This window comes from Lacerta agilis, chromosome 10, assembly GCF_009819535.1.
Source record: "Lacerta agilis isolate rLacAgi1 chromosome 10, rLacAgi1.pri, whole genome shotgun sequence".
Taxonomy (NCBI): Eukaryota; Metazoa; Chordata; class Lepidosauria; order Squamata; family Lacertidae; genus Lacerta; species Lacerta agilis.
Window position 1 is genome coordinate 50,193,172 of NC_046321.1, and position 24,658 is coordinate 50,217,829.

Here is a 24,658-nt window from a genome sequence, read left to right on the forward strand (position 1 = left end):
TAATGCAAGCTGGTCAACAAAAGGATTCCTTATTCCTTCCAAGAGAAAGGCTTAAGAACAAGAGAGAATTGGACAGATTCTACCAACCATGAAGGCTATGTCCTACCTCCACTTTTGGAGGCAATATACCTCTAAATACCAGCTGCTGGAAACTGCAGGAGGCAAGAGTGGTGTTGCACTTAGGTCCTGCTTGCAGGAACCCCATAGGCATCTGGTCAGCCACTGGGAGAGCAGAATATTGGACTAGATGGGGCCAGCGGCTCTTCTCACATTCTTATCTTCATTGCGCAGCTAAACATCCTTATGCTAGTGGAATTGTTTAGATGTGTATCACCTCCTTTCATAATCTCACATTGGTGTGTGTATGTGTGTATTGTTGCCTGTAGTTTTAAACTCTGTTTCAAAATAAAAGTAAAATCCCACGGAACCAAGAGGCCCATGCAACCCCGCGACCACTTGTGGTTATGTTATCTAAGTAACACAGCTCCATGGGATATTATCATAGAGAAGCATCTTTAAGAAGCTCTAATTCTTCATCTAACCAGCCATATCATGTTCGACCTCGTTCACTCTTTATAACGAAACCTGCTGTGAGCAGGTTTATGCAATTTATTTTTCAATTTGTAATTAAGCTCCTACAGTCCCGGCAACAGTTCAGTAATTATATTCAGACTAACCAGAATGAATAAACCCTGTTGCCATTTTTATTCTCTCTCTCAATTACAAATATCCATCCAATCTTCACTTACAAATCCAAGTAGCTCATCTAATGTACCTAAGTTTTTAGTATGATGTGCAGTTTTGGTTGCTCAACCACAGAAAGATTTCTTTTATGGATCATGAAGATGGAGCATAGCTTTATAAAAGCTCATAAAATTAACAGTCTGGAGGTAGGACAAAGAAAAAAAATATTTTCCATCTCAAAGTAGTAGATCTCAGGGTCATCAATTGACATTTGCAATAGGTTCACAACACAGAGAAGGGAACAGTTGTTTCATGCACTGCATGACTAACTTCTGTAATTTATTGCTTTAATGGTGAATTTCTCTGACTTTAAAGAGGAATGTACAGATTGAATGACAATAGAAATATTAATGGGTATTAGACAAAAACAGGAACAATTTGTATCAGCACATGATAAAAAGAAGTGATTTTCAGATGCTTGGGTTTTAGTTACCTTCCTCATAACCTGTCAGATCTTTCCATAGACCTCTGATTGGCTAGTTTTGGTACTATGCCAATTCATTTGCTTGAATAGAAGGTAAAAGGGGTGGATTCAGTCCTATAAACCCTAAATAGGTCATGGGCATGGTCCTTCTAGGCTGGCATGCAGCAGATCCAATAAACTGCAGATCCATCACACAACTCAATTCTGAATGCAGAGTTTTGTACCCCTCTTGGTAATAATCAAGCCGAGAGTCCAAGTATTATACTCATGAGTGGAAGTCAGGACAGACACACCAGAGCATATTTTGTGCAGTGCAAAGGAAGGAAAACAAACTGAAGCCCTGTTCTACAAGTGGCATTCACAATGGATATGACCCCCAGGAAATACATTAGCTTGGGACTGGACTCAGACAAATTATGACTTATCGTGATGGGATTTTTTTTTTATTAACCATCGTTTAGCATTACCTCCCAACCCAAAGCTATGGTTAATCTTACCAATGGCTTGTTTTAACATAACCGATAGTTTGAAGGTGTTTCAAATAAACCACAGCGGACTGGGCTTTGACATAACACTAAGCTGCCAAGAGGGAAAGGGCTCAGGTCACACAATGGCATAATGCAACAAAGAAATACTTTTTCCCAATATGCTTTGGTGAAAAAAAAATTTTTTTTACTTTGTAACTGTTACTTGGTACCAAAAAAATGCACTTCTGCTTTGATTACTGTTTAAACGATTTCTAATGAATGAATTGGGGTGCCAGTGTCTGCTTTGGAGAATATGAAATGAATGAAGCAGAAACCGAAATTCGGAATAGTAAATTTGACTACTATATCACCAGAGCACATCAGCAACACTATCTTATGTGCCTGCTGGCCCAGGTTCCAACATCTCCATGTTGTTAGGGAATTACAGACTCTCTACATATACAGACTGTTGTCGCTTTATGCTGAATGCATGGAGGTCAGGAGAGTGAGGCCAGTAAATGTTTTGATGTTGCTGGTAGGCTATGACACAGTCCCCATCCCTCTGCATTGTATATGAGAACATCATGTGATAAAGGGGCTCCATGATGTAAAGGATAAGCATGCCATGCTACTCTTCCTCCCACTAGGGGATTCAAAGTGTCAGCCACAAACAGGAAAGCAGGTGTAGGCTACTTTGCAATTTGATGGAGCATAAATCAGGCATGAAAAATATGGGTCACTGCTTTGAGCTGTAAGATTCCTACTCCCCCCCCCAAAAAAATCCCTGAATCTCAATTAAGGTCCATATTTCATCTCCTTTGTGAAAGGCATCTTCTCCATGCAACAGAATATTCAAATTTCTGCACATTCTCTGCAAAAATTCATTACGAAAAAGGTCCACTGCCCGCAGGTCAAAACCAAACGAATGAGCCCTTTTTGTCCAACAAGAGCATCAGAATACAATTTTGTGGTTTTGGCAGAAAAGACAGGAACTACCAGGAGGTTTTTGACTAAGCAGCTGAGACAAAGAATATCACATTTCCACCTAGCTCCTCTTTCACGCTCTATAAATCATGTCTGCTTACACTACAGATGCTGACAACTACCAAGAGGAGCTGCCAGAAATAGCTTACCTGCAGTTAGTAAAACAAAACAGAAGCTTCCAAACAACTTTCCCCAATCAGTTTAATTAAGCTGAGCCCTGACATATGCAGCTGTCTCAGGCAAGAGGGCCTGACGGATGGCACCTAAACATTTCACCCATGTTTACTATGTGTGTATTGCTGCTTTCCTCAGCAAACATGTGAAGTATGAATAACAAACAGATAGCTATCTTTAAGTTGTGTATATGTCTATGGGAACCCTGATTGAGCAAGATTCCATGTGCACAGATGTTTAAAGATGTATTTGTGCTTGTTCATCATGCACACTTTAGATCAGAGGTTCCGAAACTTCATTGGCCTACCACCCCTTTTTCAGGAGGGGGGAAAAAATTACTCAGCACAGCCCCATGCCCCCAGAAATCTAGTATGACCAGAGTGAACTCAGTCCACACTGTTCCAGGGGCGGACCAGCGCTGCAGCCTGCCTGCCATTGGCCAAATAGGCAGGCAAGCTGCAATCCACTTCCTGGGCCTGGGTGAAGCTGAAAAGGGTTCACCTAAGCCATTTATGGTGCTGGACGAGACTCTTGAGAGTCCCATGGACTGCAAGAAGATCAAACCTATCCATTCTTAAGGAAATCAGCCCTGAGTGCTCACTGGAAGGACAGATCCTGAAGCTGAGGCTCCAATACTTTGTCCACCTCATGAGAAGAGAAGACTCCCTGCAAAAGACCCTGATGTTGGGAAAGAAGGGGGTGACAGAGGACGAGATGGTTGGACAGTGTTCTCGAAGCTACCAACATGAGTCTGACCAAACTGCGGGAGGCAGTGGAAGACAGGAGTGCCTGGCATGCTCTGGTCCATGGGGTCATGAAGAGTAGGACACGATTAAACAACTAAACAACAACAACAACAACAACAACAACAACAACAACAACAAAGCCGTTTGAAACCCTTCGTCTCCAGCACAACCACTGAGTCCAGGGGGAGCGTTGTCACCATCCCACAAGGGCTTACACTGCTTGTGGGAAGCAATTAATAAATTTAATAAACTAAACTTCAGAGCTAAGGCTGAGAAAATGCCACCTTCGGAATTGATCGCCGTTGCTTTGCCACCGCGTCACGGAGTGCCATTTCCCCAGCAACACATTCTGTGAGACTGAGCTTGCTGCTCAAGAAACTGTTTGCCTTTCTTTTACCCCTAAATATGTTTTTCTAAGCAAATTTACTGCTCTAAACCTATTTACCGCTCGTGCTGAATGCGTGTGTGGGTATCTCACCAAAGGTTTGCCTGCAGAAGTTCACAAAACATTACCTACCAAGCTGAGTAAAAAAGCATGCAAGGAAGGGTGTTGGCATTTTTCATCCAAGACCCACTTTTACCCCACACCATGTGCTACTTTTGCTGGGGAACTGCTTCCTTGAAGGAATAGTACCCTGCCCAGACCTCCGAGCTATCAGGCAATTGGACTTGAGCCTACTGAAACAACATTAAGCAGCCTGTGAGAATTCCCTGTTCCTCCCTCTATTCAAAGCAGTGCTGGATAAACTGAATGCCTCTTGTGGTGCAGATAGGTAATTTTAGACCCTGGACTTAATGATCTTACGGATATCTTACTTCCGCTGTGAGACAAACTTTTAGCATTTCTCTTTCTCTCCCTGCCCTTCACCATTTCATGCTTTTACAAATGCTATTACATTCCTGCTATGCTAGAGCAAAACAACAACAACAACAACAAAAGCACACAGTATGCCAACCCTAATTGTAAGGTTCGTGGGGTGGTTGCTCGTGAGTAACCAGGCAAGACTCCAAACCATCTTTTAAGAGGTTTATTGTGCATGCTAATTACAGTGCAAAGCTACAAGTTCATGTCTGTATCACTCACAGAATCCGGGAGTGGCCCCTTCTGGCTGTGACCCCAACGTAAGAGTTTTGGTATTCCAAATCTCCTGCCTCCCTCCTTGTGTTTCACCCCTCTGCGCACTTGGGGTGCCGGAAGTGGCGTGTCTCCCTCCTTGCCCGCAGAGCGAGGGGAGTGCAGGGTCTCACTAACCTCCCCAGAGCCTCTGCTCTCAGGACCCGGAGCTGCCTGGCCCTCCCCGGCTGGAGACCTCGCTGTTTCCTCCGCTGGAAGAGGAGGTCTGCTGGTCAGGTGGGGCTGGGGCTCCCTGTAACATCCCGAGAGCCCTTCCACCACCCTGCGCTGTGCCGGGGACAGTTCCCTGACACTAATGAAAGAAACACTTTGAGCATATGCAACTTTAAACTCACATCAATTACAGCATCATCATGGACACAAGAGGAAAACAGGTTTGCTTCCGCTGTCCTGACTATAAACATGTTTGTCTGGGAATAAGCACCATTTTGTTATTCCAAAACTGTAAGGTACTTAAAGTAAAATAATAATAAAATGAGCATCTGTGGCCAAGCACACGCCAGGCCAGTCCCTCCTCAACTATAAAACGTATTTAAAAATAAGAATGGTTGCTGTGGTAACCAGCAGGTCCATGTCACCCAGATGACCACACCTGCCATTCCCTGAGCGGGCCAGTGGGGGTGGAGGCCAGACTTGGAGGATCTGGGCTTCAGCCCCAAGTTACAAGAAAGAAGATTCCGACTAAACTTCAGGAAAAACTTTCTGACAGTAAGAGCTGTTTGACAGTCCTCTACAACTGCCTCATTGGAGCAAGACCTACCAGGAAGGGCTGTGCACTGTTTAGCTTCTTTGAATAAAGAGCTACCTTCCCTGACACTGTACTTTTGATTGCTGACCTACCCTTGACTCTTCTTCCTGACATACCTCAGCCCATGTGGTTCATCTGCTATGAACAGGAGGGTTAGCATGAGAATAGCTTAATCTAAAACAAAACAAATGAACAAAGCTAGGAGAAGAAAATCAAGTTTCAATTTTAAGTAGCAAGAGCTCGAAAAGGGTATTAAGAGGAAGATATTAAAACAACAAAGTTAGTTCTTTGAGACAGAAGAAAATATATTGATTGCAGCCGTAATAAAATCTTGTTCTCGGTCTGTATGGATGATATATCTGTGTGCATTTGCGGGCAAGGTGATATATGAAAGAAACAGTGTTTAAGTTGACAGAGAGCAGCAGATTAACACGACATTGAAGGAGCCAGGAACCGTCAGTCAGGTGTAATAGGACTCTCATATCATATTGACACAGACCTGGAAAACACACATAGAGCAGAAAATCTTATCACGGCAGCATCTTTCACAGTCAGTCACCAGGAATTTCCAAGCTAGTTATTCATGTTACTTGGGAGAAATTACATAAATTATTTTTTAGCACGTGGGAGCAAAATTTTGCTTGAAAAGGCAAGAAACCCCTTGCCCATACTACAGCAAATTTCCAGAAGCAATGGCTAACACTGAGCTTTTTAAGTCAGGCCTTTATAGTTTAATGGGTTGCTAGTTGTTGCATTGAATGCATTAACAATGGGAAGGGGGGGGGACCCAACCTATGCAAATTCATTTACTAGCTAAAATCCTAGGTCTCGTCACTGAGTTTTTGCTTCTAGATTATATTCTTATGCCAGTTTTCTCTCCTCTGGCTCTTATCTTCCACTTGCTGCAACTGAGTAGAACTCAGCCAACTGGCAGGCTCATCAGGCACCACCACCAAGTGCAAGGAGTCTTTTTTGTGTGTCTGCATCTAATCCTGCCTCTTTCTAAAATCTCTTTATCGGTGTGTTGTTGTTAGTTTCTTTTTCTTTTGTAAATCTACCAAAGAATAAAATAAAATAGGACAAGAATTATATGTTATTCTTAATGCTTTAACATGAAAGCACCACTGGTTGATAATATTTGCATCCGAAAAAATCTAAGTTCAATTTCCATCTCAACCACAGTCAGCAACTGACCCCGAATACATCATTTTCTTATTGTGTGTCTGCTCTGCTCCCTATACAACTGAAATAGAAGCAAAGGCTGATAGTATACAAAGACTGTACTACTTGCAACGTTAAAAAATGCATTGTAGATGATAAATCATAATTTTAATACAAGTCATGCCACACAGTAAATGAACTTTTATTCTTTTCATGGCCATGTAATCTTGACTTTGCCTCTTGTGGGGTTTCTGAAAATGTAGGGAGATAAGCAGAATTTGTTGAAGATCTGATAAAAAAAAATCAATGCAGGTTTGATTAAAGAATCAGTCTTATCTGAGAAACGCAGTAATTGGGCCCTCAAGCAAGGCTGGGGTCAAACTACCTCAATGTGCTGCAGATAGTAAATAGTTTCTGGTGTCAGATTATGTTTCATATATTGGCAATTATTAAAGGCAACATCTACATAGGATTTTATAGTAGGTGTTTATTTCAATAAATGTTGGAACTAAATGTCACAAAAATCCACAGACCACATAATTGCCTACATCATTGCAGGTGCACATTAAAAACAACAGAAGGTTTTTAAATTCATAGATAGATAATTCCACAGAAGGGCAATGAGATGTATGTATTTATGACTATTGCATATCAGTCAAGACTTTGAAGCCAAAATCCAGGATGCTATCTTCTTGTTTTTTTGTTGCAAGGGAATGGCAGCCATTTTGATTGCTGTGATTTCACACCATGGTTTCCTTCTCCCCCCAGCCACTTTTCGGGCATGGCACTGCACAAAACTGTGGCCCTGAAAAGGGCGGGGGGAGGAATTGTATCATTAAATCCTGCAAGATCACAGCAACCAAATGACCACTGTTCTCTCACAATAAAAAACATGATATCCCAGTTTTTCTGGGACACTTGCGGGGTATGAACTATGTACATTTCAATTAAACCAGCACTCTCTGTAACAGAAAAACAGAAGCACTGCTGCATCCTTCAGACTTCAGTGGGATAATCTGAAGAATCCATTATTCTTAGCAGTTGTGGAACTTAAAAGAGTATAACATCCTTTGGATCTTCATGTGTGATTTGAACTAATGAGCAGAACTATCTCTGTCTTAGGACATGATTCAGTCCTAGTTCATTTGGGTCGCATTCATTTCAGCTGCAACATACAACACATGGTTAGCTCTCTTCCCACTATGATCAATAGGACTTTGAAAACAGCCATGGTCTCGCAGTCCTCACTTGTACACTACAAATGATTGCAGTGTTCAAGATTTAAGGAGCATAAAGACTTGGCAGCAGTTATTAAGATTAGCATAATATTTCTTTCTTGTAAAAAAGCCTCATTAATTAGCAACTGTTATGTTCCACATAAACCTACATTGTAATTACCACTGCAGTTACATTAAATGCTAAATGAGTTTAGTAAGAATGTTAACACCAAAGGAGGTAGACATTATTTTAATAATTAGCAGGCTTCGGTTTGCATAAGTGGCAGTGCCCCCATCAGTACTGAGTGGCACTACTTTGTGTTTTTCATGCAGAAAATGTTCATCCCAAACTGGTCCACGGTCCATTGTCCATCTTCATGAATTGCCTATGCAGCTGCCTTTGTACTCTCATGGCAGGAGTGTTTTGCAGGCAGATGCCTACCTATTACCACAAAATTCATGCTACCATCTACACCGCATGATATTTCTGCAGCATCTATGTGTAACTCCCAGGTGGAGAACCTCAGATCCTTCAGAAGTTACTGGGTTCCACCTCCCATCAGTCCCTGTCCATGTGGCAAATGGTCAGGATTGATGGGAGTTGTAGTCTAGCAACACTTGGAGGATGACAGGCTCTCTGCTCCTGCTGTAGTGCAAACAATCATCCAACCTAAGACACATGGAATCAGAATTGTAGCGTTGGAAGGAACCCTGAGGGTCATTAGATCCAACCACCGCAAAGCAGGAATCTCAACTAGCTCATACATGCCAGATGGCCATCCAACCTATGCCTAAAAACCTACAAGGAAGGAGAGTCCACCACCTCTTGTGGGAGTCTGTTCCACTGTTGAACAGCTCTTGCTGTCAGAAAGCTCTTTATGATGTTTAGACGGAATTTCCTTTCTTGTAACTTGAACCCATTGGTTTGGGTCCTAGCCTCTGTAGCAGGAGAAAACAAGCTTGCTCCATCCCTCCAGGCCCACTTTGCTTTAAGAAGAAGCAGATACAGTGGTGCCTTGGTTGTTGAACTTAATTCGTTCCGGGAGCCCATTCAACTCCTGGAACCGTTCAAAAACCAAGGCACAGCTTCCGATTGGCTGCAGGAGCATCCTGCACTCAATTGGAAGCCGCGTCAGATGTTCAGCTTCCGGAAAAAGTTCACAAACTGGAACACTCACGTCTGGGTTTGCGGCATTCGGGAGCCAAGCTGTTCAATAACCAGGTACCACTGTATACAAAGTGATACATAAAATCCACTCTCCTAATCTTTTGATATACACATTTCCTAAATTCAGAAACTTTTCTTTACTGAATATATCACTCTGAGCTATCTCCCCACCCCCCGCATCATCAAACTTGAGAAGAGGCACAAATGCCTTCTAATACAATCAGCGTTTCTGCCTGAGAATTTAAAATGAAAGAATCTACAACGTGTCCTCAAGCTTCCTCAAATAAGAAAGTGATCATTAAATGTTGCCGAAAGTTTGAACTGCCCCCTTTAATCGAGAGTTCTCTGAATATTTTGTAAACACAGTGTGACTTCAGAAAAAAAAGGCTTCCACGTGGCAACACATCCTTGCTGGCTCTTCGCACACATGATTTGTTTTCCGTCAGCTCCCTGGCACATTATTGGCCTGGCTTAGGCGTTTCATTTGCTCCATTACGTTTGTGCCAGTGGTAGAAGAAAGTATTTCATTCCCTCTTTCGTAGGTCAAAGACTAAACCATAAATTGTGTCCGTGTGATATATGCCTGCATCTTTAAACAGGAGAAGGCAACAGCCCCATTTGCTGTTCTCACATGAATCACAATCTGTCTCTCTGCTTTCTTTTTCTGCAGTCAGAGGGACCCAGCTGCTAAGTGTCTCCATGCATACCACAATACAGTCTGATGAAATTACAGGTTTTCACTACAGCCTGGGGCTAGACGGCTTCGTGTCTCTTTTGGAAATCATATATTAAGCCACCTTTTCCTTTCAATATTAGTGAAGCTTGTTTTCCTTTTCATAAAATAATAATAATAATAATTTTTTTGCATGCTTCCTCCCTCAATTCTCAAAACAACAAAGCAGGGGTCAGCAAACTTTTCCAGCAGGGGGTCGGCCCACTGTCCCTCAGATCTTGTTTAGGGGGGGCGGACTATATCTTGAAGGAAAAAAATGAATGAATTCCTATGCCCCACAAATAACCCAGAGATGTGTTTTAAATAAAAGCACATATTATGTAAAAACACTAGGCAGGCCCCACAAATAATCCACAGATGCATTTTAAATAAAAGGACACATTCTACTCATGTAAAAACACACTGATTCCCAGACCATCTGCAGGCCGGATTTAGAAGGTTATTGGGCCGGATCTGGGCCCCGGGCCTTAGTTTGCCTACCCATGCAATAAAGCATTTCCAGATTGTTCAAAGAACATTATCCAAAGAAAGAAAACACTCACAAATAGTGTAATCAGCAAGGTTTGTTGTTTTTTAAATTAAAAATGGAGGGCTAAAATTTTAACAATAGACGACAGTATCCTCAAATATCCAGGTCAAGGATGGCACAATCTGTCAACCAGCCCAGTGAAGTGGGTAGGCATAGGAGTGAAGTCTGAAATACTGATTCTTAAAGAGAGAATTCTCAGAAACCATTACACGGGAAATTATTATTATTATTATTATTATTATTATTATTGCCAGTGGCACACATCAACTCATCTGGTTCAGCTCATAGCCCTGCCCCAGGTAACCACCCTGAAAGATCTCCAAAAACCAGAACTAAGATGCTGAGGAAATCAGAATTTGGAGTGCACTTTTAAGAAGTTAAAAAAAATTATCAGGAAATTGTGTGTGAGAGGAGCACAATCCAAAACAAAAGCACAAATAGTTCCACATGCCCAAGCAAATGTCTTGTATTTCTCAAATGGCATCCTCCCTGCAGCATAGCAAATCCCTTTTGAAGCTTAGGGGAGTTTCAAAAGCAGTTTGTGATATGGTCTTGGAGCCTGCTGTTCAAAGGAAATAATCAACAATCCAACTGGGAGCAGGCATGCGGCTTTTTGGAGTCGACGATTTGTTCCTACAAATATTCTGTGACTTCTTTTTTAATATATATATAATGAAGCTGACAATTTTTTAAAAAAATGTAAAATATATTTCCTTACAATAGTTTGGAGGGTGATTAGTGAACAAGATACAGCGGCAAACTTTGCTGTTAACAAGAAAGCTGACAAGCTTACTGCCATTGCTTTGACAAAGAACGGATTAGGGCAGCATGCCTGTGGTTTTGATTCTATTTTATAGACCTCCGTGTTCTAAGCCCTGAGTAGTTTTGAGTGCAACAATGGATAAGAGACGGAGGCTTAGTCTAATATGTTAATAATGGGCATTCTGTCTTCAGACAGCCAGTGATTTATTTATTTACAACTCAAAGACTCTGTCTTACTTCCAAAAATCACACAAGCACATATCCATTATAAACAAATCTGGGGGTGGGGTGGGGGGAAATCTCAGCAGGTAGTGGCTGTAATGCAGAGTAAATTCCACTAATGGCTTTTAATGCAGAGGAAGCAGAGCTTGGCAAGAATTATGGATTTCCCAACACGAGCTTTTGCCAACCTGGTGTCCCTCAGTAGCTTTGCACAACAGTCCCAGCCAGCATAGGCTGCCCTGCACTATGGAAATATCCTCTGTGCCATATAATCTGGCCTCTTTTCTTCTCTCTTCATCACATATAATGGTGATACATATTTTCACCTTCGAAAAGTATAACTTGGCAGGAAGGAAGAGCCATTTTCACAGGTTTTTATAGTGTCTGGAAAACAGTCACTTCGGATAGCTAGCTATTCAAAACTGCTATTTCCAGGAATTCTGATCTAGCAAATTTTGATGTATTAATGTAAAGGTGAGTTTTAAATAAAACTAAGCAGCATTTGCCATACGTAAGAAAGTAAACACCTTGCTGTGAATTTATCAGCCCCCGTCAACACAAAACTTTGTATCATTGAGTGATTAGATGTCTGTTAATGGTTGGATTCAGATGTGGCTAAATAAAGGCTAATCCTAACAATGTTTTCAGAAGGACATCCCATTGATGTCAATGAAACTGAGCACAGGGCTGTGCTGAAAGCAATTCATGAAAATCAGCAGCACTGAAAAATTGCTCGCCTTGACAACAATTTATCACCAACTTGCTCTAACCCAACACTGAATTCACCTGCCCTCTGTCACATCAGGGCCAAATCTGATTGGTATTTAGCATTCGTTATGTCATCCTGTTCACTTTGAGCTCCGACCTGTCACAATCACCTCGATGACTAATCTGGAATCAGCGCTGTCACTCCTTCTCTGCCCGTAGTGACATTTATGCAGCCTAATTGAGCTGCACAACATCACAAAGGACACCTTACTTGCTATGCAACTCCTTATTGCAACTGATTAAGGGAGGAGAAGCAGCAGCAGCAAAGGAAAACTAGATGGACAAATCAACAGTAGCCAGAGGCAACAATGGCAAATGGTGATATATGAATATCTAAATAAATAAGATGAAATAGAACCACATTAAAAGTTGGAGCTGAACATCCATGTGTTGATCACCCCATGTATCCATCACTGGTAGTTTCCAGTAAGGAAAACAAGTAGCCACCTATGTTCACATACCAACTGGAGCAATGTGTTCAGTGGCTCAGACTCCAATTCAAAAAGTTAGACAACAACAATTAAAATACAAATTCGGGATCACATTTATGGGTTCCCTAAGACCCAAGAGTCAACACATGCAAGGCAAAATTTCTTTGTTCTCCAAATGAAGACAAGAATGCATGAAGGAACATTTTAGCTTTCTTCAATGAAACTACCTGATTGGTCGGTTCTCTTTGCTATCAAAGAGTGAGAAGATGACTTCTAGTTCTTCTCCCAAGTTGGAACACATCAAACTCTTCATCTGAACAAAGAGGTGATGGCTGCTTGCTGGGACGGGCGTGTCTTTCTTGCGATGACGGTGCTCCATCTACATATGGCCATCAACAGAAATACACAGTCAGGTTGCAATTTTGTATTTTATAAAATTCAGCATACCATAGACTAATGCTGAAAATAAGGCTACGTTCTCTTGCCTGAAACATAATTTTTCTCTACCAGTTCTTATTTTTAACCTCAGTTGTCAGTGATGCGCATCTGATTAGGTGATGCTCATCTGATTAGGTAACACTGGAAAGAGATTGAAATGTTTTTCGCTGAGCTTGTTCGCCAATTACTGCATCTAGTAAATAGTGAGGTTCCGTTTATTCACTCCCTTTTTACTTTATATCCTATCCTTATATCCTATCCTTACTCCAATGAACACATGGTAGCTTACAAGAAAGCAAGAGGCATTATCAGAGTTGGTTGGAAGCCTCCCAACCAGGCAAAATCACTCATGGAGGGTGTGAAGCAGGACCAAAAAGTGGTTTGGCCTGGGGAAATGGGCGTAGCATTGGAAAATTCCACAGGGTGAGCTAAGGAGGTGTATAGGATTGCAAGCTTAGAGAACTGGAGGAAAGTATAAATTTACTTACCAGTCTATACAGCTCTGTAATACTGATCTCCTCTGGATCCACCATAGCATATTCCTTTCTTGGTACCAAGTCAAGTCCTAGTTGTCTGCAAGGGAATATGGAAAGACTGGTTGGTAAAGAACATTGGCTAGAACCTTCTAAAAGCATAGTTAGGATCTCTTATTCTCTTTATCCATTGACAGCTGCAAAAGAGGCAGGCGGTATAGAAATGAAATGAAATAAATAATAAGCACTTTGTTCCACATGATTGCAAAACATGCATCCAGTGTAATGTTTTTAGAAACAATTATTATTAATCCCATTTATATAGAGCTTTTAATGGTTGGCCAGCATCATTTATTTGCATGCTGATTTCCCGCAGGAAACCATGATCAAGGTTATTCACAACCTCAAAACGTTTCACATAATTCTGCAACCGTTACAAGACCTAAGAAAATTTAAGTAGTCGTATAAGCAATGCACTAACGAAACATCTCATAGTAACAAATTTTCAACAGAGTTAAACACTTGCTGAGAATTCTGACCAAGTCTGACAACAAAATACAGCAACGTTAGTCAGATAATAACTGCATATTCAAAACTAAATATTGTCCCAGCAAAACAAAACCTCTAAACAATACCCCACCCTAATGTTCAAGCATTTGCATGCAGTTGTACAATTAATTATTTCTAATCTAGAACACTTATTTTGGATGTAAAATACTGGTTTGCAAATGTCAAAACAAGGACATTAGATGTCAAATCATGACATTAGATGTTAAATAGTTGAAATCCCTGCATTACAGGGGGTTGAACTCTATGACCCTCGGGATCCCTTCCAACTCAACAAGTCTATCCTTCTATTATAAGAAAGTAGCACAAGATGTAACGGAGGAGGGTGTCAAGTCATGATTGCCAGGGCGGAAATGATAACAATATACATTTTGGAAACAAATTTTAGCTTTTGGTGTGGGATTCAGATTCAAAGCTTTATCAGCTGTTTGCAACCCTGCAGGATATAGGCAGTCCCTGTTTGTCCTGTATCTTTTGTCTGCCTGTGCTCTTGTTTCCAAAACTTGGATACAATGTGCTTATTGCATGAGGGGAGATCTCCGTCTTCCAGTACACCTGGGATCACTCCCCAGCTACAGCCCTCCGTTCACAGGTTCCTAGAGGGGCCCAATTTGGGAGGGTGTCTAAGGGGCTGCACTGAGAAAGGAGGCTGCAAATCCCCTGTATGTGCTAGTTATTTTATCCAGGCTCTGTTCTGCAACTGGTGCAACAAATGCCGAGGAAGATATAATCAGGTAGCAGATGGCATAAATCTGAATAACTCACCTGCTTAATCTTGCGATGCATCAGAAACACTTAAGTATCTTTGGTTTGCAAATTGTACAAGCAGCTCCTTTAATTTAGAAGATTAAAGCTCTCCCAGGAATATGTACAGATGCCTGCCGCCTTGCCTCTAAAACAACTGGTGAGCAAACCGCTTCTAGAAAGAGGCAAAATCTGCACAAAACTTTCTGCTTTCATATAGGAGCATCCCTATGCATGGTTTATTATCTGGATTTATCTCTATTCTCTGCACCAGTCTCAGCCCCTGTGAAATATGACCACATATGCTCTACTGCCACCCATATTCTATTCCATATTCTATTCATTCTCTGCCTGCTCTCTAGCTTAATGTGCATTGCAGTAAATGATCGATTCTCATGCAAGGTCCTTACGTGTTCTGTGCTCAGACAAAGGCAACAAACCCTAGTAAAGCAATCCTCATAGATGACAACACAGGAAGGAGATAATACAGAAGTGCTTACAACAATGGCATAGAAACAATGGGTCCAGCCAGGGGTATGTTTGGTTTTTTAAATATTTATTTATTTATTTATTTATTTATTTATTTATGCATGCATGCATGCATGCCCCGCCCATCTGGCTGGGTTTCCCAGCCACTCTTTTTAATTTTATTTTTTGTTGGATCTTTAGAATGGATGAGCCAGTTGCTTTTACAGTTGTTTTACAGCTTAGGCACCCATTCATTTGCAAAGAAAGCACAAAACAGGTTCCCGATAGTCACCACCTCTCATAGTCATCATTATCATCATATACTTAGATGCCTCCCATTTGACTGGGTTGCCCCAGCCACTCTGGGTGGCTTCCAACAAATTAAAACATCAAACACAGTAAAATATCAACCTTTAAAAACTTCCCTAAGAAACTTTAGTCCTATCAGTTCCCTGCAAGAACATAATCCTGAACTTTAACGCAACTGCCTGGGTGCTTTCAGCCTGTGCTGCCATTGTCCCAAATAATTTTGAGGTGAGAGAAGCCCACTGTGTTTATTTTTTCCTACAGCATTGTGTCTAGAATAGAGATGAGCTGGTTAGTTTTTTCAAACCCTGCAAGGTGCTGTCAAGATCAGTGGGAGTCTTACCTGGCAACATTCAGATCACATTCAGCGTCAACACATAGCTGTATGAATTTTTCATTTCCAAAATAGGTGACGGTATTATGCATTTAGTAAAAGCGAAGTGAAAGGCTTTGATATGGCATGGGTTTAGCAAGCACAGAAACACAAAGCCTTGTTTGCTATAAAAACTTTAACACGGCATGTTGATTTACTGTAATACTGTATGTCTGCAAGCAAATATTCAGATGAGAGCAAAAGGCAAAGGTTTTCTGAATTCCTTCTGCCTTTGTGGAATTTTATTTTGCCGTTTATAAATTGAGAATGTCCGGACAGATAGAAAGTAATCTGGCTGTGCCCATGGCCAAATGAAACTGAATTCTGGCGCAAGACACTCAGCTGTTTTGCCATCGCAGACAAGGAGAAGCATTAATGAGATTGGGTTGTACAGTTGAAGTTCCACTTGTGCAATAGACTTCTGTTTCCTTTCCTTCCGCACAAACGCCCCAAATCTGCTCCAGGGGCTCCTCTAACCCTTCGGAGCTGATTTTGATAGTATTGGGGGTGGGGCTGGAGGCAGCAGTAGAAGAAGAGGAACTTCTGTTGCACTTTAATAAATAATATTGCAAATGTAAATGCACAATAATGCTTGAGGGCACCACCACTATGGAGGCCCCTTCATACACTATTTTAACTGAACTTTGATTTTATTGTTTAACTGTTGTTTATTATTATTATTATTATTATCATCATTATCATTATCATTATCATTATCATTATCATTATCATTGCATTGTTAAGTTGCACGTACACCACTTAGAAGACTGTAAATAAGCAGTGTATAAATTGCCGGAATAAATAAACAGAACTGTAGACAACAAGCAGAAGGCAAAAAGGAAAAAAGAAAAACCCTTGAGTGAAGTTCCAGTCAAGGGTGACTGTTTCCCATCTTCTGTTTTCCACTGCAGAAAAGTCACTGTTGTCAGGGATGGAGATGAGATGAAAGGCATAAAGCTGCAGGTGGAAGGGGACAGGATTCCCTCTTCTGTGAAGGCATGCCTTTCACTTAAACAAGAGGCTTCCCGGAGACTGACCATTTCTTTTCCCAAGGCAGCTAAAAGGACACACATTTTTCACGAGCATCAGTAATGGTGATGGACCCCCCCCCCTTTAAATTTTCCTGTGTAAAAGCTGCCTGCTCTTCATGTTGCTTCCTTTTAATTGCCTTGTAATAAATAAATGCAATTAATGGAGGAAACCGCAATTGGTTTTATATATCACTCACTCGTTGCCCCAGTCCAAGCGAGCAGTGATGTGCCGTTTGACATCCTTCATCCTATCATGGGTGAGATGGCCGACGAGCACCTGCCGCCGTAGGTCTAGAATTTCATTCATTATATGCCATAGTCGGTGAAAGAGATCCCCTTCATTTCTCTGTAAAATATATATATATATATAAAACCAAATTATTAGGCTTCTGAAGTTTGGTACAGAGATTAAGAAATGCAAAATAAAACAAAGAACATGTTTGCTTCTCTAGGGTATTCTGTTCTTCGGTTTGCAGAAACACACACACATAGATAGATAGATAGATAGATAGATAGATAGATAGATAGATATACACACAGTCATACCTTGGAAGTCGAACGGAATCCATTCTGGAAGTCAATTCGACTTCCAAAACATTCAGAAACCAAAGTGCGGCTTCTGATTGGCTGCACGAAGCTCCTGCAGCCAATCGGAAGCCACGGAAGCCCTGTCAGACGTTTGGCTTCCAAAAAACGTTCGCAAACTGGTACACTCATTTCCGGGTTTGCGGTGTTCAGGATCCAAGGTATGACTGTATATCTTGTTCTGCAACTGTGTAAAAGTATAGTTTGTAATAGGCTTGATCCCTACCCTGCAAATTCCTCCGCACTCCCAATTTGCCTCCTTATCTTGACATAGAAAACTTTTGTTCAAGGGGGTGAGGTCAAGCTGTTGGATGGTTGCTGTGGTTAAGCCCACATTCCCAGCATGTTCGCACTCCTGTCTCAGCAATGGCTTGGCTTGGTCGTGTCCACATGTATGTCTACCATCATGTAGAGAAAGGCACTTGACCCCAAAGTGCCAGTTGCCTGCTTACTACCTTCCTTTTACCCTTTATAGCATGAATAAGGATGATGAAAATTGAATGGTTCCCATTCTCTGCACCCCATATGTCTTGGTTACTTGTGGTATTTTTCTATGTACAGTGAGGACACACAACGATCCCATACCTTCCGCTGCTTATAGGCTGTTATCAGGAAGCAAGGCAAATGTCTGAAATGGTCTTTGGTCATTCCAACAAACTTTATCGAATAGAAGGATTATAGTCTAAGGACTTTCATATGGATTGGAATGAATATTTTAAAGTCATCAATGGCACTGTGTCGTTTTAATGTTAGTAGTACATTGCATTTCACTTTAAATCTGTTAGATTAGCTTTGTGCAAGTACGGTTTAGGCTGTTATTGTCAAGAATTCAAGGTCAGACTTTCTGCTACTTTTGTGCATCAAAGCAGGCTTCTTTCTTTGTAAAAAAAACATCTGCTTTATCTCAATTCAAAGTGCAAACATGCAAGATACTTTTTTTTAAAAAAAAAAGGTCAGGTTTACTTCTAACATTTTGTTATCTAGTGTTCACCTTCACTTCTAAAATTAATCCAACTGACTTCAGTTTTAACTTCTTATTCTTATTTAACTACCTACATACCTACATATTGAGCTGAAATAGACATTTCCATTTTCTATTTTTGGTGAGTGTGTGTGTCTGCTTTAAACCACGAGGGCAATTTGTATGGAGGCAACTTACACAGTTAGGCCACCTTATGGAAGAAGCATTGGACTATCTATTTGCAAGAAAGCAGCTGTCATGCAAAAGTCTCCTTATGGAAGAAGCATTATGTACATAAAAGGGTGTGATTTGCATGGTACCCACAGCTAAATTCTCACACTAGTATTATGTGTACAATTCCGGTTGCTGAACTATGAATACGCATGGAGAACCCAATATATTTATCTCCACACTTTACCTGGCAGCAACAATCATCAGCTTGGGGAAAACCAGAGAACTTCATCCAGGTACCCTCTTTCCCTGTCCTACCCCAACATTGTCAAAGCTGACCTCACTGACCACACACAGGGCTTTTAAAATTCTTTATGAAGTAACTGTTTTACCATTTTTTTTAATGCTTAGATTTGTTTTTTTTAAAAAAAAGAAAGAAAGAAAACTACTTTATTGCCTTAGAAAAATAAGCATTATTCCTAAAATTGATTCCAGAATAGGCACATGGTGCATTTACCACATAAAGTTGTTTCCACATCGTTCCCCAGTCTCTTAAAGTTGACGTCATCTCTGTGATAACTGAATCTTCTGTGGGAACAACCATTTCAAACTGCCTGTTGCCATCAAAAGAAACACAAATATCCAGCATTAAAGTGGCATTACTTTTACTAAGCAGTTTACGATCACAAAACAGGTTGGGATTACTGAATCTGTACGCAGTTTCCTTCCGCTTATAATTCCCAAGAACTTTTGAACATTAACGGAGACTGAGAAACTGACTCTAACAAGCTGTTCTGTGATAATTCTACAGCTAAGTATCGTTGCAATTGATCATCAAGCATTCTGCTTGGTCTATACCAGGGGTCGGCAAACTTACCCGGACTTGGGCCGGTTCCTCCAGCACCAATCGTGCGGTGGGCACTTCCAGCGTGGCACTGGAAATAGATTGTGCGCATGCACAAGCGCCATTTCCAGTGCACTTCCAGCGCAGTGCGGCACCGGAAATAGCTTGTGCGTGTGTGCAAACCTAGAAGTGTGCCGGAAATGACGCTTGCGCATGCACACGAGCTATTTCCACTGCCGCGCCGACCCGGAGATTGGCAGCCGCGCCAGTAAGAGCAGGTGGCGGGCATCGTCGTGGGCCGGATAATTGGCTCACTCGTGCCGTATTTGGCGCACGGAACTTAGTTTGGGGACCCCTGGTCTACACCACCGTGTGGAAACCTATCATAACCAAGAGTCTTTCCAGTATGCAGGCTCTGCAAAGAATTTTTAATTATTGTTATTCTTCCAGAATGGTTTTGTTTTTGGCAGGTGTATTCTGGAGTGGGTCACTGATGCAATAATAGTGCTTTAGTGATTGATTTATTCTGGACCATCCACACATAATTCCACGTTATTAGTTGTTCTGTGATGCTTCCCCAGTGTTATTGTCTTATTGGCATCTAGAAGGATACTGTTGCACTATATCGCAACTAAAGTAGCTCAAAATCACATCAACCATGTTACTTAAAAGGGTGGAATTTATAGTGTTCAGTCTATTGGCATTTGTAATATGTTACTTTCTGATGCTTAGATAATACTTTACAATGTTTACTATGAATTTCCTGTGCAATTTTGTAGCTGATTTTTATGTGTCATGTTTGTTTTGGATAGTAAAGAAGTTGTTGTATTTAGCTGTTGATTGTGTCTTGTGGAATGTTTTTTTTTTACATTTGCTCATTATTTAAACGTTGTAATCTATGTTGCAAACCGCTTAGAGTTGTGCTTAAATATAATTGGTATTTAAGTTGTCCAAATAAATAAATAACCATAACATTTGTGGTTAGAAACATTATAGGATTTCAGTAGGAAGACATGGGATATGCACTGATTGGAAACAAAACAATATATCTGGCCTGAAAATTTTTGCAGGACCAAAAACATAAGATTACGCAGAACCACACCGATACCATCATGAGCACAAATCATATGAATGCACAATCAAAATGACACCTGGAGTCTTTCAGTGACTGATATTGTTAACCACCACCAATATTTGCCTCCAAAATAAGCTCCATTACATCTGGTGCAAGGAAATAAAAGAGTCCCGTGACAGTTTAAAGATTAACATGACTCCTGATCATGGTTAAGAGACCAACAGGTTGCAGACTCCTTCGCCTCATTCATGTGAAATTCTACCTTCCTTTCATTTTGGAAATTACCGTATTTTTCCGTGTATAACTCGCCCCCATGTATAAGACGCCCACTATTTCTGGGACTTCAAATAAAGAAATGGAGGGGATTGCCAATGTTCTTGAGGTTTTTTGTGGGGTTGGTTGGCAAAAATCGCTCAGCCGCCTGACCGATACTGCCACTCGCATGCGTCGCCAAAACCACCAATCGCTTGCCCAATTGCCAGAGCGGCAGTCAGTCAACAGCAGCCCTTGCCACAGCCACCAATCACCCACCCAACTGCCAATGACAATCTCCTGCTCATGGCTGCAACCAATCTCCTGTCCCCCCTCTACACTATCCGTGTATAAGACGACCCCCAATTTTTAACATTATTTTATAATAAAAAAAACTTTGTCTTATACACGGAAAAATATGGTAACTGTGGTGCAAAATTACACTTGCCCTGCTCTTTTCCCTAATCATAGTTACTCTCACCCAGTTTTCAAACCCATATCTCTGATTGCATGGCTAGTTTAAATAAAGGTGATGCTGCGCCATAGTTAAAAAGGATGGTGGCTACGCAAACCCATAGGGCACTCCCAATTTCCCACCCATCTACACCAGGCCTTTAAGGTGCCATGGGCTTCACTTTGAAAGATTTATCCGTTTTCAACACCATTCTTACAACCGTCTCCCCCTTTCCCCACTGCTGCTTTATAGCCTTTGCCAAAATCCCAGAATCCAAAAATCTCCACCTACCCTTTGTTCTTAACACATGCATTTTTCAAGTGAATATAGCTGGAAGGGAAGATACCCTGAAAGAAAAAAAGGAGCTAAATAAGTGCAACAGACCATCAAAGAGGGGGAGAGGGAGGAAACTGCCATGAATGCATTATTGAAGAGAAAAACTGAGTCCATACTATGAAAGACGTTTGCATTATTATCGCAAAACTTGTTGGAAGGCAATACAGTACAGTAGAACTTTTTGGTCCAAGAGAGCATTATTGTTGGGTTCTGGCAACTCAGATAAAGAGTGTGGAATGAGGTGTCAGAAAAATTCACAGGTCCGCTTACGAATCAGGAGCAGTGTAATAATCTGGATCTGTCTCACATGAAGTAGTTTATCAGGAGGAAGTGGAATTGCAGATAGCTACTCACCAGCCACTGTGAGTAGTTTTGGGACATAGGAACATAAGAAGAGCCCAGCTGAATCAGACCCAATACATCCCTGTTCTCACAGTTATTCTCTATTAAATAACCTTCCTAACACACACACTCTCTGAAATGTCAGTGAGGGACAATGGTGGCAGATGCGAAGAGATGAGCAATGTTACGGTGATAGCAGATGCTTCTCAACCACTGCAATTCCACTTCCTACAGATAAACTACTTCATGTGAGACAGATACTGTACCTTCAGAGCCTTTGTTGCCTCCTCGTTCTCCAAACCTAATAATAATAATAATAAATAATAATAATAATAATAAATTTATTATTTATACCCTACCCATCTGAGTGCTCTCAATAGAATATTAAAAACACGATAAAATATCAAACACTAAAAACTTCACCAAACAGGGCTACCTTCAGATGTTTTCTAAAAGTCAGGTAGTTGTTTATTTCATTGACATCTGATGGGAGGGCGTTCCACAGGGCGGGTGCCACTACCGGGAAGGCCCTCTGCCTGGTTCCCTATAATCTCACTTCTCGCAGGGAGGGGACTGCCAGAAGGCCCTCAGAGCTGGACCTCAGTTTCTGGGCAGAACGATGGGGGTTGAGACTATCCTTCAGGTATACACAGGTGTGTGTGTGTGTGTGTGTGTGTATTCTTCTTTTTTCTAGTGCTACTATCATCAGGCTACCACAGGCTACAGCAACCTTTTTATGCCTTAAACGTTACTGCTACTTGGTTATGCAAAATAGTTTGGCTGTTATAATTCGTATGAGTATTTCAGCGTGATTTTACATGCATGTCAGGTGAGCAACAAAAGTGGTTTTACCTTGAGGTTGGGGTTTTTTAAGGCAAATCCTCTGTACCAGCCTGTAGAAAAATAATAACAATTGATATGTAAACTTACATTTTATCTGAATAACTCTCTGACATATGTCATCTACAATAAAAAAAAGTGGCAGATGGATTCATAGCGTGCTATTGCATCAGCAGTGAGACATAACGCAAATCTCATACCCTTTAATGGGTCTTGTGCAGAAAGAAAAATGTTCACAATTGAAGTTCCCACACAAACCCCACCTCCACACATGTTTTTAACTAGCACAAACTAACGCCCATTTAAAAAAATCAGAGAATTGTAAACAACAGCACATAAATAGATAGATATTCTTTCAGCACTGGTATGAAAAGGAGAATCTGAAACATAGCAGAGGGTATGCATTTATATTTTCTTTGTCTAACAGACAGAAATTTAACCCATTAAATCAAGAGGGAAAAGAACTCTAGAGTCTCAAGGACAGGGCTTTTATTCAGCCGGAACTCGCAGGAACTCAGTTTCAGCACTTCTCAAGTGGGAGCCATTGCCATTATAAGAGAACAAGGAAAGTGTCCATGGTAGGGTTGCCATATTTCAAAAAGTGAAAATCCAGCTTTTGGGAAAGCTGTTGAGCTTTTTTTTAATGGGTTGCCATAGGTCTGGATTTTCCTGGACTGCAGTGATTTTCGCCCAGACACTGTTTACGGCTGCTTGAATTCCAGCTATGTCCTGGAAGTTCCAAACATATGGCAGCCCTAGTTCATTGTGATGTCAAGCACCCTCTTTCTAGAAAAATAGCACTGCTCATGGCATTTCTAAATCTACAGTTTCCCCAACAAACACACATTTTTGGAATAATACATTTTAGCATCCAGTAACACATGAGCAGTACTAGATGCTCTCTACCCAAATATTTTGGTGTTATTTTTTCTTACCTCTCCAGGAGGTGACTGACAATGCACTTATTTATAATATACTTGTTTATAATTTGGAGCAGATTTCAGTGTCTAGATTTTGCTTTCATGGCTACTGAAAAGGCCAACTGTACATAAAATAATTATTTCCCCACTGACCATGGTTGCTTTCACCACAGTATCTGGGTGACTGGACTAATTCTGATATATTTTGGGATAGAAACATTTAATTTTGCAGGCAATTTCCTGTTACAAAGGCATGTCCAAACTCTGTTGCCTTTTCTCATTGAAAATTAAAGTTGGTTCCCCCCCCCCATTAAATAGGCACTCATCTACAGCAAACACACTGATCCTGCCTCAGTGTAATGAGGTGAAATGACCTTGGACAACCTTCCCACCAGACAGTCCTGTACTAATGTCAACACTTACCATCACATTTCTCCAGTATTTGAACAGTGTCTCCAATCTCCAGTGATAAGCCATGGGGGACTGCTCCTCGAAAACTTGCAATTACTGAAAGAGATATTAAATTCCAATTAAACATATGTGTGTAACAAGCCACATGTTTGCCATTAAGCTTTCACTATAAGGAAAAGCATGGCCATTAATGAACTAATTTTTCTGAAACACACAGTGATATAAGGTGTATTCATGGGCATAGCCACAGGGGCAGGGAGGGGCAGCTGCCCCCCTCAATAAAAATACATAACTAACTGAGGTTCTTCCTCCCCATACAAAAGGTCTGCCCCCTCCCTAAAAAAAATCCCAGCTACACGCATGGATGTATCTGCTAAAAATATCAGATTATGGTTTTAGTGGGTAGATAGCAAGAGCTTCCCCCCCCTTACTTTTACCCAATAAAATAAAAAGGAGTTCCCTTAACAATAAGTAACAGAAACACAAGAAGTTTCTAGTATAAGGGGGGGAAAGACCCTTCATATGACTATGAAAAGAGTTGCAAAAGTATGCAGACAAATTCATGGTAAAATCTAGCACTGTGCTTAGATACTTAATGGTCCTTTTATTATAAATCTAGATAAAACCTGTAGCAATTAGATAATGACAAGACAT

General features: G+C 41.0%; 1 protein-coding gene across 1 annotated transcript in view; it reads right to left on the reverse strand.

Moving 5' to 3' along the window:
* Nucleotides 1-24,658, reverse strand: part of DOCK4 (dedicator of cytokinesis 4) — a 231,248-nt gene that overhangs the window by 128,010 nt on the left and 78,580 nt on the right. The window contains 7 exon segments of the mRNA XM_033162667.1: nt 12,641-12,792; nt 13,340-13,424; nt 17,011-17,159; nt 19,048-19,144; nt 21,447-21,502; nt 22,686-22,726; nt 24,017-24,100. Coding sequence (XP_033018558.1) covers nt 12,641-12,792; nt 13,340-13,424; nt 17,011-17,159; nt 19,048-19,144; nt 21,447-21,502; nt 22,686-22,726; nt 24,017-24,100 — 664 coding nt within the window.